Source organism: Anopheles moucheti, chromosome 3, assembly GCF_943734755.1.
Source record: "Anopheles moucheti chromosome 3, idAnoMoucSN_F20_07, whole genome shotgun sequence".
Classification (NCBI taxonomy): Eukaryota; Metazoa; Arthropoda; class Insecta; order Diptera; family Culicidae; genus Anopheles; species Anopheles moucheti.
Window position 1 is genome coordinate 51,177,229 of NC_069141.1, and position 16,449 is coordinate 51,193,677.

General features: G+C 40.6%; 1 protein-coding gene across 2 annotated transcripts in view; it reads left to right on the forward strand.

Moving 5' to 3' along the window:
• The window catches only part of LOC128301024 (ubiquitin-conjugating enzyme E2 W), a 29,456-nt gene extending 13,142 nt beyond the window's left edge, over nucleotides 1-16,314 (forward strand). Inside the window, exons 2-7 of one of the 2 annotated variants that reach the window (XM_053037319.1) lie at nucleotides 13,042-13,496; nucleotides 13,672-13,763; nucleotides 13,837-13,939; nucleotides 14,011-14,096; nucleotides 14,165-14,310; nucleotides 14,381-16,314. In XM_053037319.1, the coding sequence (XP_052893279.1) occupies nucleotides 13,365-13,496; nucleotides 13,672-13,763; nucleotides 13,837-13,939; nucleotides 14,011-14,096; nucleotides 14,165-14,310; nucleotides 14,381-14,394 (573 nt within the window). In that variant the 5' untranslated portion in view covers nucleotides 13,042-13,364 and the 3' untranslated portion in view covers nucleotides 14,395-16,314. The remainder of the gene's footprint in view (nucleotides 1-13,041; nucleotides 13,497-13,671; nucleotides 13,764-13,836; nucleotides 13,940-14,010; nucleotides 14,097-14,164; nucleotides 14,311-14,380) is intronic. The other variant, XM_053037320.1, reaches the window with a different exon arrangement.
• Nucleotides 16,315-16,449: the final 135 nt, after the last annotated feature.

The window sequence follows — 16,449 nt, forward strand, 5'->3', positions numbered from 1 at the left end:
ATTGACAGCGTGACCGGGTTTCGTACCCGGGAGTGTGTGTGCAAGGCGTCCGCTTTCGGTAAGGGTTTTGGACGCTTAAGTGATTGTCTACAATTAACCTCTCAACATTCTCTTGTAGGCTGCATATGAGTATAATTTTGTTGTTGTTGAAAGTATGTAGTGGTTTAGAAGGAATGTTAAAAATATTGCTTAACATTGATTTTGTTGATTTTGTTTAACAAAGTCTCCTTTTTTCGTATTGGATACTAAAAACCTTGAGAGGCTTTGACTTGACCCATCAATCTGACTTGGCAAGTCCTGCAGGCGGGAATCGATTCTGCTGAGTGTTGATATTTATTCCTGACGTGTGAAGATCGGGTCCTATATCATTATGCCGTCGGTTCTACGACTTGTCGCTAGCCCAACTTTAAATTTGGTTTTTTAGTTTACAGTTAGTGACACTTATCTGTCCTTTAAGTAGTACACTAGTGTTGGGTGAATGTAATTCAGATTCATGAATTCGAATAACTCTTGGAACGGAATAAATGATTCTGCATTTATATTCCAAAATTTTATGAATTCTCTGAAATGTATGAATTCTTAAAGATTCATGAGTTCTCCGAAATTCACTAATCCTCATAGATTTATTAATCTTCATCTAAAAGTCAACTCGATCGGTTTACGCCGTGGAATACTAGCAGGAATACTATGTATAATTTCATCTGGAGAAGAATTCTTACTTCAGGAGCAACATGAATTAAAATAATATTAAAATCACGTTTTGGAAAGATTCATGAACCTATAAGGACTCGTGAATAATTGAGGTTTCATGTATCTATGAAGAATCATGACTGTTTGAGAATTCAAAGATTTATGAGAATTTATGAAACTTTTCAGCGTGAACGACTTCTCACTTAATATTCATGTGAATGTTTATTCTCAAAAGATTCATGAAGCACAACATGAATGGTACACAACCATTCGTATAAAAATATCGAACCAATCCAAAACCGTGTGACGAACCGTACCAACTGCTGCTGAAGGGTTTTATTTTAAATGCCGCATGCAAGTGTGTGCTGCAAGTGAAGGCCAGACGGGCGATTTTTCGTCGATTCCCTGACGTCAGATCTGCAACGGAGCGGAGTCTTGTCTACCGCAGCGCAACCGAGTGCGATGCTCTCCTAAACGCACAAAATTATACATGTCTGGTGTTTTATTTTATTAGTCATCAATCGGCTTATGCCACCATGCCCGATATGGCAGGCAAAAGGCAATCAGTAATGCCAGTGTTTCACGATGAGGTCTGGTGTTGTGTTTCTCCTGGGAGAGTTTGGAACCGTGGACCCGAAGCCTGTACATGCAATCAACTTTACGGATCGCGCGTCTTCGTCATCATCGTGATCGTCGCAGTAAAGGGTAGAAAGATCGCATACGAATCGGCACTGAGAATTAAAGCGAGAACCCCCGTCCGTAAGACATCATTTCTCTGCACCGTCGTTGGGGAACTTTTATGATTTTGATAGCGGGTCTGTCTTCGCCCGGGTCTGGGCTGCCCTCCACGCCGTTCGTTCGCTCGATATTAGTTGTTGGGACGCGCAAACGAATTAAATATGCGCTAATTTACGATGGTGCTGCGTGTGGGGTGGTGGCAATCGCAAACCAGAAGTGGCCAATAGATGGTGCGTCGCATCTTAAGTCAAGTGGTTCATTAGCCCATAACTCCGCACCCGGGCCGTGCAGAGATCGTAGACTGGTTCTACGCGATGAAATGGGTCTGATATTATGTGAGAGATTGATGTATGTGGTCAAGTGCCCTTTAGCGTCTCGCTCAAGTGCCATTATTTTTGCGTGAAAAATCCATCGAAAACACTTGCTGTGTGGGGTGCTTCAATCGAACGATTCGCTAATAAGATACTTCGCCATCCGCTGGTGGTAAAAACAAGTGGATGAAAAAAGCAGCTTATCAAGCTTTTACATCACAGGTCGTTAGGAATTAAGAATGGATATAAGAAATGTGGAAACATATTTCCGCTCGTTTTTGTTTGAGGATCAAAAGAAGCACTCAAAGAAAGAAAGAACACGAAACCGAAAACGTTGTGGAGACCCGGCAATGGGAAACCACCAACGCAACAGTGTCGGATTATGGGCTCGGGATTTAATTGCATTAATTTTTCAAAAGCCGCGGGCCTTTTGTAGACTGAAAAGAGAATCTTCCACAGCAACATGGTGTAGGGTGAGTAGCTTATGCGTTTCTGGGACGGAATTGAAGGTTTTTCGTGGGATGGTGTGGTCTGATGCACTCGTTTTTCACGAGTGCCGCCAATAACCTGAACGTCATGGAAATAAACGTTTTATTTTGCGTTTTACTGAGCTGTTTGTATGTCACAATAGGTATTTACAGGGTGTCTGACAATAACAGGGCTTTGGAAACTGTTGAATGACTGATTTTTTTACATTATCCGCGCCTTAGTTGTGCAAAGCATTATTGAAGTTAGAGATCAATCAAAACAGTGTCACAGCATTCTGTTTGTCTAGGCTAGGTGTGTGGTGACAGGTGGATGTTGTTAGAGACTTACTTGCTTATGAATAGATTCTTTTATCTTCAGAATCTTAAGTAGTTCAAGGCTAAAGAGCCTGAAATGTATACTAGAGGCAGCTCTGACGCTGAGAACAAGATAAGTTCGATAGCTCAATATAAGATCGTAAACATCCCTAAGATGTCTAACTGATACTGATCGCAATCACACAGAGTTCGGGAATATTTGTCGAGAGAATTTTGCATCAGATTTTACTTTGGTAGAATTGCCTCAGCAATAACCAACCTTTCCATTTGTATAATATTTTCTTATTAATTCAGGTGGGAAACTATTAATAAGTAAGTACTATAAAACATGAGTAACGTTCATGATACTACTTCGTCGAAAATACGTGCAGCGTGTAGTGTGCGATCTCAATATAATGAACTGTGCTTAACCTTATCCAAAAAAAAGTTGGATGACATGTAGTTCTCAAAATTGTTATTGATATATAAAGGTTGATGTGTTGAATTATGGTATGTTGATACACGTGGGTTAGATACTTGAACGACAATGCACATTTTAAATATTCTTTGTTTTGCATCTCTTGGTTTTGCTTTCAACTTTGGTTGACTTTCGAGGCATGAAACATGCATTTACTTGGATGGATGTGATATCCAATAGGCGTTCGATCATATTCTTCTTCCTCCGATGTTTTCATATTGAGAGATCTACTATGCCACGCTATAAACGCGTTTGGCTCGAGGAATTCGAGAGTGATCATCACGCAGTGAAGAATTAATATTTGCTACATTGCTTCTATCATCGTCTCGACTCGTGCCGCTCAAAGAGTCTAGGTGCCATTTGGCTTTAGTGTAACGGTGCTGCAAAACGAGGACGCTACCGATGCCTAGTTTTGATCGCAGAAATCATAGCCGCGATCGATTGGCAAGCGATCGTATCGTTATAATAATGTTGCTACATGATGATACGGTTGCATCGGTTGCTGTCAGCAAAGCAAAAACCGAACCTGAGGAAGTATGAAAGAGTGAAACATGCACTGTAAACATGAGGGCCTTTTGGTTTAAGGGCAAATGCAGAATTGAGAGCGTTGAACTTTGTAGCATGCGCAAAGATAACTTATTATTACGGGAAAACTTGCAGCAAGTATGGAAAAAAGAGCTTTGCTTACTTCCATGTTAAGTTTTATGTAATTTCTACACAACATAATGGTTTTTCAATGTTTCGCCAAACCGACGACTCTCGCTGCCTAGATCGGTTGTACAAATTGAGCAAGCAATAAAAAATACATCCAACCATATTCCGAAAGTCTTCATTAAAGCATCGCACTGCTGAGCAGGACCTGCCTTGGCGAAGGTTATCGGTTCAAGTATTGTTTGAAGCGTTTGTTTTAACTTTGGCGTGCCCCCGAAACACGTGTTTTGCTGCTAATAAATGGCCATGTCGCGGGTGTTTTTTTTTGTTGTACGGTCAGTAGTTTCACCCGTCGTCGCGTAAGTGCCGCGATAACCGCGGCGGTACATTAATGAATTGAATATTCAATTTAGCTTAATTGCATCGCCTCGCGCCTTGCAAGTCGTGGCTCGTGCGCTCCGTTCTTGCGTGGGGTTTTATTTGTTACTATTTTTGCTGCCCTCACTCAACGACACATTGGCCACAATTAAAGTGCAATATTTCACCAGAATTTAGTCATCCTCTTTAGTGTCGATCGAAAAGGGAAAGGAAGGAACATCAATAACGTTACGGAACGGTGGACAGTGCGGATCGTGAAGTCATTGATTGAGTACAATGTGGTGTTGTTCGCGGGAGCTGTGGTCAGTTCGGTCCTTTCGCTCTGGTTCTGGTAGATGTTTTGCTTCAGTCACATCTAATTGCTTCCTGGGTTTTCATTCCTACGGCAACTGCAAACAGGTTGCGCTGATTATGATATCTTCCAACGGACCATAACGGCAGGCAGCGCAAGAACAACTCAATAAATTGCTTTCACTGACAGGAGGGACCGCAAAGAATTTTCCTAACCGTGTTCAATCTTGAGTAAATCTTCCTAACTCGCTGAGTATACTAACACTGCACAAGTGATTGTTTTGAGAGTGGGTTCAGCAGGACCTGTCAGCGCAGCTGTCTGTCATCGTAGCTTGTGATGGTTGAGTTTTGTGGGCAAAACCAGATTTACGACAGTCGGCTGTTTATGATCGTAGATATGCCAATACGCGTTGGGTTTTAAATGGCAACTGTTTTATACTTCATCGTTAAAATTTAGCCCGGTTCTCGGGAACATTCATCTCCGATCCCCGAGTATGTGCTTGTTTTGTGTGGCAGAATAAAAGACATTATAAATAGACTCATTTCACAATGGACATTTGCTACCCGCTGTACCATATGATGTTTTTGTGTGGTTAGAATATTTTTTTATCATAAGTGTCACGATAATCTTGTACAATAATCGACAGATTGTGATAGTGCTGAAGGAGAGTGTTTAGCGAATTATTTCCCTTGGTAGATTGATACCGATTGGTCTTATCAGATGATTACGCTAAAGTGTGGATTCAGGTCGGATTAATGAGTGGTTTCGTTGAATTATTAACATTATTCTGACCGTCAACAATGAAGCAACTTTGAAGCACTTTAGCACGTAAGCCTTTATATGTCTTTCAGTAGCTTATTGCTATCATCCTGATTGCTTCATATGATGCCATAAAAAACGTTAAGGAGAAAAATTATAAGCTCTAAAAATATCATGTTTTGTTGCCGTTAGCAAATGGTGTAGCTGTGTACAGTGGCAATTACAACAGACACGTAGAAAAGCTGTTTAAGCATGGTAGTATTAAGGGACAAAAGCGTTTGAAATGAACAAAATGTCACGCAGCAGCAAAATGCCGTACGGTAGGTCAAGATTGTTGACTTTTTTCCAATCTCTTCTACCTACTCGAATGTTACTTTTGCGCTTGCCTCTTTGGTGCCTGGTGCTCGTACAGCGATAAGATGAGGGCGCATAAGGAAGACTTTCCTTTCGCGGAGCCGTTTTGGAACAACAAAACACAAAAACGCATTTGCTTTCGAATCCGTTGGGGTAGGTTTAGTTTCCGCAGTTTGTGTAATGCCCACCGAAGCCCTCAAACGGTTCCCGTTGTTGTCGCGCCGCGCGCATTATCATGCCTCACGACTTGTGTGGTCACGAAGGTGTGTTCCGCGTAGAATTGTACACGAAGAGGATAAATCTCTCACGTGCTGTAGGTGATCAATGTACGGGCATAGCAATCTTGCTTCCTTATTCCTCCCATATATGGCGTCGTTTGTAAAGAGCTAAATGTTACGATCCTACAAAACACGTCGATGGCTTAACACAAGCATGTGACATCTATGGAGCGAATTTAATAGCTTACGTGTATGATTCGAGCTTTGGGAGTAGGATGAGATGTTTACTTATATACCGTTCTTTGCAACTTACAACAATTTACCATAATGGTTTCACTATTCATTATGCAAACGAAACGAATTACGCATATTTTATTTTGTTCATAAGGTTGCTATACGTTTGCTACCAAGAGCTTTAGGTTGCTAATTTGTTTTCGATAGAAATTCCGTCAAACGGAACACCGTCACCGTCGGAGTACACCGTCTTATTAGAATACATAATGATCATCATTCCAAACTTCCGTTTGTATAACTTTCGACACAAGGGTTCACTTCCTTATCGATAAAAATCAATAATAACCGCATTTGAAAATGGCGTCCTCAATCGTCATTGGAGCTGCACATTTAAAAACAAAAATTAACAATTTAGTATGCAATCATATTTTCCTTAGTCTCTGTCTAAAAACAGATTGTGCCACTGCGCAAACAGAGAACAAAAAAGTATCTCATGAACTCAAAGCTTGAGTATTCGTGATGATAACTGAGTGATGCCTACAAGCTCAGAAAATTGGGGAGCCAATTGATCAGTATCGCTAGAATTCCCTGGCGGAAACTCCTAATCAGAGATGAAAAGATATATCACAGTTTTATCCGGTTTAGATTTCTTAGAGATTGACATGATGCGATGAAAGATGCACTCTATGTATTTCCTTTTTCTTTGTTGAATCTTCACTTTATAGAAGAAAGAATTCCTGGTAAATTTTGCACTTGCTGTACTTGTAGGTGCGTTTAATTCCAGTAGACTTTAGAGACTTTTACCACGAGACCATCATCGAAAAAAAATCATAATAATTTCTCTTCATTTGATCATACGGCCCTCGGCCGTCATAATGGAAATAAAAAAAAATTCTCTTCATTCTTTCGTTGTGTTTTACAAGCAAATAACAACTGAGTGAATTGTCAGTCATCATATCTGTTAGTGTATATATCAATTCTAAATTGGCACTGTCTTTTTAAGTACACATATAAAACACTAGCACTAAGATTACCCTTACGAATCACTTTAAATCACTTTAAAATAGCCGATCCAGTGATCTTGCTCCTTGTGCTTCGGTTTAATACACCGAATGTATTAGTAGATCGAATCTCATTCAATTTAATCAGCCATTGGTAACAACAAGAAGGTTGCCGGTATCGTTATTGCGAGGTAAAAATGAATTCTAGAGAGCGAGGTAAAAATGAGTTCTAGCTGTAAGCTAAACATGACCTCCTAGTAGGTCGTTACACTAAGAAGTAAAAATTTCATAATGCATTGAACTGTGAAAGAAAAGGCGAAATGAAAAAGAATCGCTTTTTTTGTTCTATAAACAAGTAAGCTTGTGACTGTCCAGAAAATTAATGATTGAAATCTTCAATCCAAGTCCCATCTTAAATCTACATCATTTGTTATCGAATGTCCATTGGCGACTAGCGACGATGCAATCTGTCATAAGCGCACTACTCTCAGCTCCATTTGTGTCGCCAAGAAGGTCTTCGATCATATTTATTGCAAGCAGCTGTTAATTCGCTTTCTACATTTCCAATGGCACTTCCATGTTACATGTCTGTCACGGTCATTTTGTTCGCATCATTCTTTTTTTTTCCTGTTCTCTCTGTGTGAAATGAAGAGTCCAAAACAACAGCAATAACAATAACAAACAGATAAAGCATCGGGCTTTATGTCTCCCTATCCCATTTCGCTCGTCATCAGCAGCGCGATCAACTGAGCAATATTTCCTGTTTGAAGGACACATGGACATATAGCGGCGTGTGTGATTTCCTGCAGCATCAAAGATTCCCATTCGTCTAGCTCGCGGGCAACTTATGGGACGATAGCTACCGTGCGCGTTGTGAAGGAAATTAAACATGAAATTCATGACGAATAAACATTTCATTTTAATTTCGCCTCAATTTTGTCACGTCCATGTTTTCGGACGCTTTAAAGTTCCGCAACATCGATTTGTCAAAGCGGCCGTGTTGTGTGTTGTGCGCAGTTCAAATGGAATCAAATCCAGTTCTGGATTTTTAAAAAAGCAACTAGAGATTTCCTCACGGCAGCGTCCGTGCGTCGTCGTCGCTTTTGTGAATGTTCTGATGGATGCTTGCCTAGCTGAGGAGATGGAGTGGAGAGAAGTTTGGAAGGAACGATCATAAATCGTTTTTAATAACATAGCCACCCCTCGACCAAAACATGATCTAAATATACATATGTTTATCAGCTGCATTAGAGTTCGTTTTCCCGCTGGCGTTGTTGGTTCTTCTCACGCAAAGTGGACACTCGTTCGCTTTATTATCGAGCAAATCGGAACGGGTCTTTATCGATGTGTTAGCATAGCCGCGCGGAGGGCGGGAAGGACCAGCAAGCATACGATGTAGATTCAACATGTGCGCCATCTAATGCTCGACGCTGGTGACCTAAACTCGTACGATGAGGTCATCGATACATAAATGACCCTCTGCTTCAATTTTTCGGGAGTCAATCAATCCACAGCAGCTTCCGGATGTGGTGTTCGCATTTGGTGTAATTTGTAAGAAGTTAGAGCAAGAATGTATCGGAATGTAAAACTGGAGTGGTTGTTTATTGTAGCACGATCACTTTAAATATTCTCAATCCTTTAGAAATCAGGACTATTTTAACATGTATTATGTTCGAGATAGAAGCATTACTCTATGTTTACAATTATTCTTATTTTGTCTCGTCGCGTAGATTGTGTTTCACACTTGAGACAACTTGTAACTGCCTTACTTCCAGTAATAGACATCCACAATGCAATGGAATCTTCCTTTATCTTGGGCCATCTGTTGGAATCAGTGATCAGTTATCATCTCTATGATTGAGTTTATTTGAATTTACATCACACTGTACTGTGCCAGCCTTACACCACCCACAGTGTTTACAACTCTCTTCATTCAAGGATGATAGGTAACCGCAATTCCCGTCAGTAGTTCGCGCTGCCGCTGTGATGATTAGATTGTTTTCGCCAGCAACGGTTTCGGTGGCCTCCTTTCTTACCTTGTTCTGTATCACACGTCCATCTGGAAAAGGTTATCTGGCCACACCAATCGATGATACCGGTTCCGAGTGCATCCCGAATGTTGTTATTGAATGATTCGAACTGTCTAGCTTTCTCGCGCACAAAGATTACAAGATCTTTTCAGGGTTAGTTCGCAGTTTACATTTTAACGAGCCAGTTTGTGTATTTGTGTAACTGGTTAAGAAATGCATCCAGTGCCACACGGCACTCTCAATGCAGTGGCTGCAACATGGCTGTTAATTAAATTCATGCAAATACGAGTGCACCACTCGACACGGCCCATGTTGCCATCAAGATGCAGTAATTGCATCTGGAAATGATCTTGACAAGAGTGCGCGAATCTGTTACTTAGACATTTAATTTAGTGTGGGATCTACCGTATGCTCTGACATAAACCATTTACGGGTTTACCTATTTTACGGGTTCGGAGATATGAGTAGTGACAGTTGTGTCCTTGTAGATGCTAGTAGTCATCCATCAGATACGAAACATTCAAATTGTAAAATTTTTGGACCACACGTGTACCACATGTTTTACCACGAAGTCAGGGTAAATAATAGTGTTGTGTTTAATGAGACTTTTTAGCAGAGTCTTTAAAATGTATCTGGAGTCATAAATAAAGTCTTAAATATTAGAGAAATAGAGAAAGTGAAAGTGAAATAAAGTCTTAAATATTAGAGAATAGAAAAAGAGTCTTAAAAGAATCATGAATCTACAGATCCAGCTCAGATTGGGCATTGACGGATGCAGCCCTTTGGTACGACCTTTCTGATAACTAATGACTGGGGAGATTTAAGATCCTGAATCAGATTCATCCAACCCTAGAATATAGGCATGTTTAAGCAACGGTTTACTATAAATTAAGTTGGATCCTTTTTGAAACATTCTGGGTTCCTTTCAAGTTGTTCTAGAATGTATTGTGGAAAATATGGACCCACAATTTTGAAATGTTAGCTAGAGAGCAGCTAAGGGAGAGCTTTCCAAGTGTGTGATTGAAAAAAGCTTTAAACCGAATCGTTTTAAAAACCTTTTAAACAAGACACACTTTAGTTAAACTTGAAAAGTAATCAAGAAATGGCAGCAACTTTGCTAACTGAACTCTATTTTAAACTCTTAAACTCTATCTCTGGTTGGGTGTTTGGATAATTAATGTTGTTTGAATTTTTAGCTAATTTATTCAGATATATTCACCTTTACTCGCACATCTATCAAATAAACTACTTTTCACATTACATCCAAGTAGAACATTGACTATAATTAGCAAATAGAAAACACCCTGCCTACAATTAAAAATGCATCGTCCGTTGTGTTCCAGTAGGAGAAATATTATTCAACTTCCTCTTCAATCTTTTTTTGCATAGGCGCCATTCGTACGTGCGCCATCATATCTCAACCGGGGTAGTACACGAACATTAGAATGCGATCGCCGATGTCATAACGATTATCTAACGTACGACGAACGTCAGAACGTGTTCCGGGCGGCAAAAGTTTTCCTTTTCTAGAAGAGCATTTAAAAGTCGTTCTATGGAACATACTTAAGCGTGCATGCGGCTGGATAAAATTATAGTTTTATTCCGCCGGGGTTAATTAAATAATAAACCGATCGGTTGGTGTTTTTTGTTTCATTGCCCCGTCGCTTCGCTTACTACCTATGCGCCCCGTTTTAGGCCAAGTTCAGCTGATGTTTTTATGTGCGATCGTAATGGACAATTTTATGCACGTCCTTAAACTTGAGCCTACCTATATTATGTGTGCTGATTAATCTCAAGGGAAGCTAGCGATGCAAAATGTTGTTTCTAGAACCGCGATCGATTTTGTGTGTTGACATAACCTCATTTTATTGGTTCACGAACCCCACACCGCCACCATTCGGCAGGCGGGCGGGCGATCAGTCACGATCGCGTTGGTGGCAGCGGGCCGGTTGTTGTGTTGTGTTTCGCGCACACACAGACACGCACCGCGTCTCTCGTGTCAGCTGGCTCAATCGCGAAGCCGAACCATTAAGTACGTTCGTTAGCCACCGTGGGGTGGTGCGGCCATATCGGAATGGAAGATTGTGCTCCGGATTTATGCGTGATTTGTGACGTTGAGTAAACAAATTTACGTCGCCCGACAATGCCTTTTAAGCGTGGTGAGAGTGTGTGCAGCGTGTTCGGCCGGACGCATTTTCAGATGCAGTTGCATGCATTGACCTCCCTTTTTAGCGAGAGTATTGTGTCTATTAACCTTTGAATGCCTAGAAAGTGTATGTGCTTGATCTGTATATTTTAAAATCGATGAATGTTGTATGATTTAAACTAGTGATGGAACAAGTTTCATAAAAAAAGGAGTGGAACTGCCCCGAATTTTTTTTTAGCCTGCAGTGGGAATTAAGTCTCTTACATGATTAGGATAAGTTACCACCACCCGAAGATAAATTTCATAATAAAAGCGCTAAATTTGCAAAGATGAATTTCAGAATAAAATATGATGAAAGTTCAAAGGAGTGATACGGAATGGAAGAGCAAAATTTTTGTGAATTCAATGTCGTTCGGAACCGTTCCAGCAGGTTCGTCCAGAAGGTCATATCACTGCATTACAAATTAATATAATTATTAAACTTATAGTGTTACACGTAGCGTAGAGGTTATAATTATAACAAAAATAAAATTGGTACCTTAACTGACAATCCCTTCAAGGGTTAAAAGGTGCACCGGGCGGCCTGCATTTGCTCATTAGCATGCATTGTGTTCGCACCGTACTGGATGTGTGTTCTTTTGCGGGTCTGCACAAAGGCTGCCAATGCAAATACGTTCGATGTTTCTTTTACGCCTTTTCCACTTTCAGATGGCCGCTGAATGGCCACAACTTAGCGGCGTGTGTGTGTGTGTGTGTGGACCAAAGAGGTGAAAAAATTCCGCCTGCGTTCGAGCGATTTCCTCTGTCTCGATTATGGCAACACTGGAGTGATTCATCTCGTTCTGAAGCTAACGTGATGTGGCCCCGTGTTCTGCTTCGTGCATCTTAAGATTGCGGTGCATTCCGGTAAATGTTTTGCGGCCCAACTCTTCATTGCTGAAGAGGCATATGCATCGCAGCACCGTGGCAAATGGTCAGGTTAACTACCCTTCTAGCAGCAGTCATCTGTTGCGGATAACCTATGGTTGCGAACGTTTGAAGTTCATTGAAATTTAAACCCTCCCCCCGCAACCATCTTCTGCAAGCTGCCATGGCATGCGAATTTTTTGCATTAACGCACGCAGTGCAAGTGGGCACTTCAATGCTTTGCAGCGCTTGCAAATGCGTTTACCAGTGCAGTTTTCACTTTCGATTTCGCTAGCATTTTTTTCCAAACTGTTTTTGCCACTGTTTTTGGTATGGATCGGTTGCTGCGCCATTCGCGGGGGTTGAAGTTGTGTTTGGGCGCAATTTTTGTGCTCACCGCTCGCTTCCAAGCGTACCATGCGGCAGTGGTCGGTCTTGAACAAATGAAAACTGGTTGCTGCGTAAGCGTTTGCGAAATGTGTGATTCACATGATTAACGATCCGGCCCTATGCTGTGCTGTCTAGCTATCAGCCCGGGATTGCTGATGCTGGTTTAATAAAATAAAAATAAAGATTTTTGTTCGAAGCATGTGATTCGCATGATCTAATTTAAAAAGCTCCAGAAGTTTTCAAAACAATTGATCTAATGAAGAAAGAATGTGGCAATGAATCATTTCTTATTTCTTCAGCTTTGTCTGGCTCCATCGGTATTATCGTTCAGCGTCCCATTTCGCTGAATAAGGGAAGTAATCTGTACGTACGCGTCTGCTCCTTGGTGGCCAGATTGGTTGCAGCTGGGAAATGATTGTTGTTAATCTGCTTTGTCTCCAGGGCAAGAAATAAAACAATTCTCATCCGCTTTCTTGTTTCGTGAGGAAGAAATATAATCTTTACAAGCGACAAAAGCATAAACACTTGCACGCGATGATGTGTAGTATTTCTGCACGGAATGCTCCATCCGAATGAAAATCAAAACGTGCCTGCCAGTCCAGTTGTTTTTCCGAATTAATGACGCTGTTTGTTAAATGGGAATATTTGGGCATTTAATTAAACAATATCAACTACTCTTGCAGATAACAGTGTGCTTCACCTCCGTCCAGATAAATACGAGCCAGATCAGATCAATGCTTCAGCGGGCGGATCAAGTTGCATCATCTAGCCCCCAACACAACGAAACCAAGAGCAGACAAAATTTGATTGTTACCAGTAATCCTTTATGACCAGCAGTCTGTTTGGTTTGTTTTGATTAGCGACGTAAATGAATCTTGCGAAGAATTAATTTCGCAACAGCAACAATCTTTAATGCTCCTTTAATGCGTACGGAAAGCAATCCTTCTTGAACTCACCAACAAATATATTAAATATACGACTGCAAGTTCATCAAAAAGGCATCAAAATGTTCAACCGGCTACGAATGCGTAAGGAGAAGCCGTCGAAATCGGAAACGATTTCTACGACCAACACCACCGTCATACAGGATGCTGCAAAGGACAATAAAAAGCTCATCCTGGACAATAGCCGCTGGGAGGCAAGTTTGTTTGAGGGAGAAGAGCATGAAATTTGTCAAAACCTACATTTTTGGAACTGTATATGTAATGTTTGGCCCTCCTTGCGATTAAAATTAATATTGCTTTAAGTGGTGTGCACGGATTATAATTTATATTAATTTGTGTTTAATTTTGTCTGTTTTTATATAATTACAGAGACGCCTCCAGAAGGAACTGATGTCTTTAATTAAGGAACCCCCGCCAGGCGTGTCGGTGGATGAGGAAAGTGTCAGCCAAAACCTAACCCAGTAAGTATGGCATGATGCCGATAGTGTTTTACATTCCCTCATGACGAACTAATGCGATTTTGGTTTGTTTTAGGTGGATAATAAACATAGACGGTGTGGAAGGAACACTGTACGAGGGTGAACATTTTCAGTTGTTATTCAAATTCAATAACAAATATCCGTTCGATTCACCGGAGGTATGAATCTGCGTTTTGCGATGAACACTGAACAGCTCGCTTTAATATTATCTGTTGCTTTCCATTTTTAGGTAACGTTTATAGGCTCAAATATTCCCATTCATCCGCACGTCTACTCAAACGGTCACATATGTCTTTCGATCCTAACGGATGACTGGTAAGAGGAAAGTACAATTGGTTAATCATGCCGCTGATGTTGATGTTTGTTGCTTTTGCTAATCGTAGGTCGCCAGCGTTGTCAGTACAATCAGTGTGTCTTAGTATATCGTCGATGTTGAGCAGCTGTCGAGAGAAAAGACGACCACCAGACAATGGTATATACGTGAAGACATGCAACAAAAACCCCAAGAAAACTAAATGGTGGTACCACGGTAAGCTCAACATCACTGACAATGAACTCACTTAGAAGTGGTAACGATGTATGGTTTCCCTGTTTCACAGATGATTCCGTGTAGGAAGTCGCCGGGAATGGAAGTGGTATAAATGACGCAACGACTGGAGGATGACAGGGAGTACCGATATAGCCGATTGTTATACTGAGTTTGGTTGTATTTATCCGCACACTCCCCCTTAAAAACACGTCAAAGAACCTAAGCAGTCGTTTATTCTGTATCTTACTAGTGATCATAATTTGAATTGAGAGCACTGTAGGTAAAATTTCTTCAATATATTCAAGCTCACTGGAGCGCAGCGCCGATGTAAAGTGAGTGCAGTTTTTACCATGTTTTTCCTCTGGTTTGTAAGAGACCTGTAACATATGTCGGGATATAATACAATCCCGCTAAAACGCTCACCAACAGCTTGTTATGGAAAAAGCGTTTAAAAAATCCCAGCTGTCGATACAAACAATACTGCTGCTTTACGGATTACCGACTGGTGCAGCTGGTAAATATTTAGTTATGTTTATTCTATGACTTAACTTCTGTTGTGCAACAGTTTCAGATAATAGTAAGCCTCAATGCAAAGTTGTGTCCTTTTCGCGATCGATGCTTTCGTTTGCTCCCACCTATATAAGCTAAAGTAGTAGAAAGTGTGGAATAGAAAGAGAAACAAACTATTCAATCGGTCTTAACAAGTCCGGCCGACGAAAAAGTGATACGAAGTAAAAGATGCAAAAAAAAAAACACTCATACACAATCCTTACATAAACAGCACGACAGCACGGTATAAGTAGGGTTAGTGCAAGAGCAAAACAGCAAACAAAAAATCAATCAGATGTAGTCTGTTTAACGCCGTAGTATTTCTAGCATAAAATTCCTCCGAATGCTTAAATAATATTTTGATTTATTTATTATTGCTTTCCTATTTGTGGCACATCTGGTTCGAAAGATAATGCCACGTCTCTTGTCAAATAAGAGAACAAAGAAACCAGTCAATAATCTTAGGCTTAACGATAATCTTAGTTCATACTTAGTGTTACGCACGGGAGCGATCGTTCGCATACGAAAGAGAATGGAACCCGTTTAAACCATAATTCTATAAGCGAAGGCGCGTGCAACGGCTTTTATAGCTGGCAGCAGTTTTCTTAAAACCGTCCGTCCCAGTGTAGCTGGGGAAGCGGCTCCGTATATGTTACGCCTAACGATGAAAAGCCTTTTTGAAAGCGGAAAATGCAGAAGAACAAAAAAAAAAACAAAACAGTTAAAAACAACAAAAACAATAATCCGTTTTGATGATTGTGTTCAAGTTTGGTTTCTGTCACGGGAGGGTTTCGCCACGAAGCAATGCAAGCTATAAGTAAACAAAACAAGTAAACAGCTGAAGAGTTGCCAGAGTAAAATAAGAACGTTTAGATAAAACAAAACAAATGCAAATACACCAAATATCAAAATTAATCTGCAAACATTCCTTCTAGCTCTCACCAGTAGACAGCTGGCACAAAAAAATAACAAAAAAAGATAACAAAAGCATACTTGAGCATAAATGCAAAAATAACGAAAAGAGAGAAAAAAACAAATGGCTAAATGATAGCATCGTTGTGTTAAATTTTACCTACCGGGCGTATGAGACGAAAAGATTAGACACGTAGCATGTAGTATGAAATAAATGATTAAATTAAACATGTGCCAGCGGTGTGAGCGTGTGTGTGTATGTATGTGGGCGCGTGCGTTTTCTCGGTCGTCCTGCGTATGTGTGTATGTATGTGTGAGTGTGTATGTGGAAAAGCTCTAAGCTTAGCTTAACAGGGATGGATAGAAGGCATGGTTTTCTTTTTGGATGCTAGACGCCGAGACGCGCATTACATTCTCTGGTACGCAAACGCATTCGACGTGCCATGAGAATGTTTGCTGTGCGATATCAGCAACTCCATACGAACGGGATGTGTAAAAGATGTAATGGTACGAAATAAATGTAACGTGAAAGTGAATAGTAATTCGCCAGTGCCACTTGATAAAAATATCCAAAACCGTGGTGCATGGAAAGAAATATGCTTCCCATAAGGGTCCATAATCTCACCATCGGTAGACGACATTTGTATTTGAAAACTATCTTTCTATTCTTGGATTGAA